Source organism: Saprolegnia diclina, assembly GCF_000281045.1.
Source record: "Saprolegnia diclina VS20 unplaced genomic scaffold supercont1.4, whole genome shotgun sequence".
NCBI classification, from domain to species: Eukaryota; Oomycota; class Saprolegniomycetes; order Saprolegniales; family Saprolegniaceae; genus Saprolegnia; species Saprolegnia diclina.
This window is the reverse complement of record NW_008246071.1, coordinates 571,315-571,907: the sequence shown is the minus strand read 5'-3', so window position 1 is coordinate 571,907 and position 593 is coordinate 571,315. Positions and strand designations below refer to the sequence as shown.

At 59.9% G+C, this 593-nt stretch overlaps 1 protein-coding gene across 1 annotated transcript; it reads left to right on the top strand.

The window, feature by feature from the left end:
* Positions 1–15: 15 nt before the first annotated feature.
* SDRG_01898 (hypothetical protein) lies at positions 16–499 on the top strand (the record flags this gene model as incomplete). The annotated part of the gene is made up of 2 exons (XM_008607453.1): positions 16–433; positions 489–499. 2 exons carry the CDS (start codon positions 16–18, stop codon positions 497–499), a joined length of 429 nt encoding a protein of 142 aa, XP_008605675.1.
* Positions 500–593: the final 94 nt, after the last annotated feature.

The window sequence follows — 593 nt, the reverse complement described above, 5'->3', positions numbered from 1 at the left end:
GCGGGCCACCAGATCATGCACGCTACGCACAACAACGTGTGTCTGGACGCAGACCCGACCGATGGCCAGTCGCGGCTGCAAGTCTGGAGCTGCGCGCCGGTCGGAACCAACCCGAACCAATTTTTCGGTCTCACGAGCGTCACCGCCGAGCCTGCGACACTTACGTCGCTGAGTGGGCTTCGCTTTGGCGCCAACGTCGGCAGCGGAAGCGTGGGTTTTGGATCTGGTGCGAGCGTCTGGAACTTCAACTTTATGACGGGGCAGATTGTGGCGCAAGGATCCATCCAGTGCTTGGACGCGTACCAAGCGCAGAACGGCGGGGCGGTGCACCTCTGGCAATGCGACGCGGCCAACGGCAACCAAAAATGGATCTACGAACCGACGACGGGGCAGCCCGAGCTGATTCGCAGCGCACACGACGACCCAAGAGAGCGTGGAACACATTTGTCATGTTCGATGGACATATGTATAATGAAACTGCTCTGGAGATCGACAATGAGATCATGCACGCTACGCACAACAACGTGTGTCTGGACGCAGACCCGACCGATGGCCAATCGCGGCTGCAAGTCTGGAGCTGCGCTCCGGTCGGA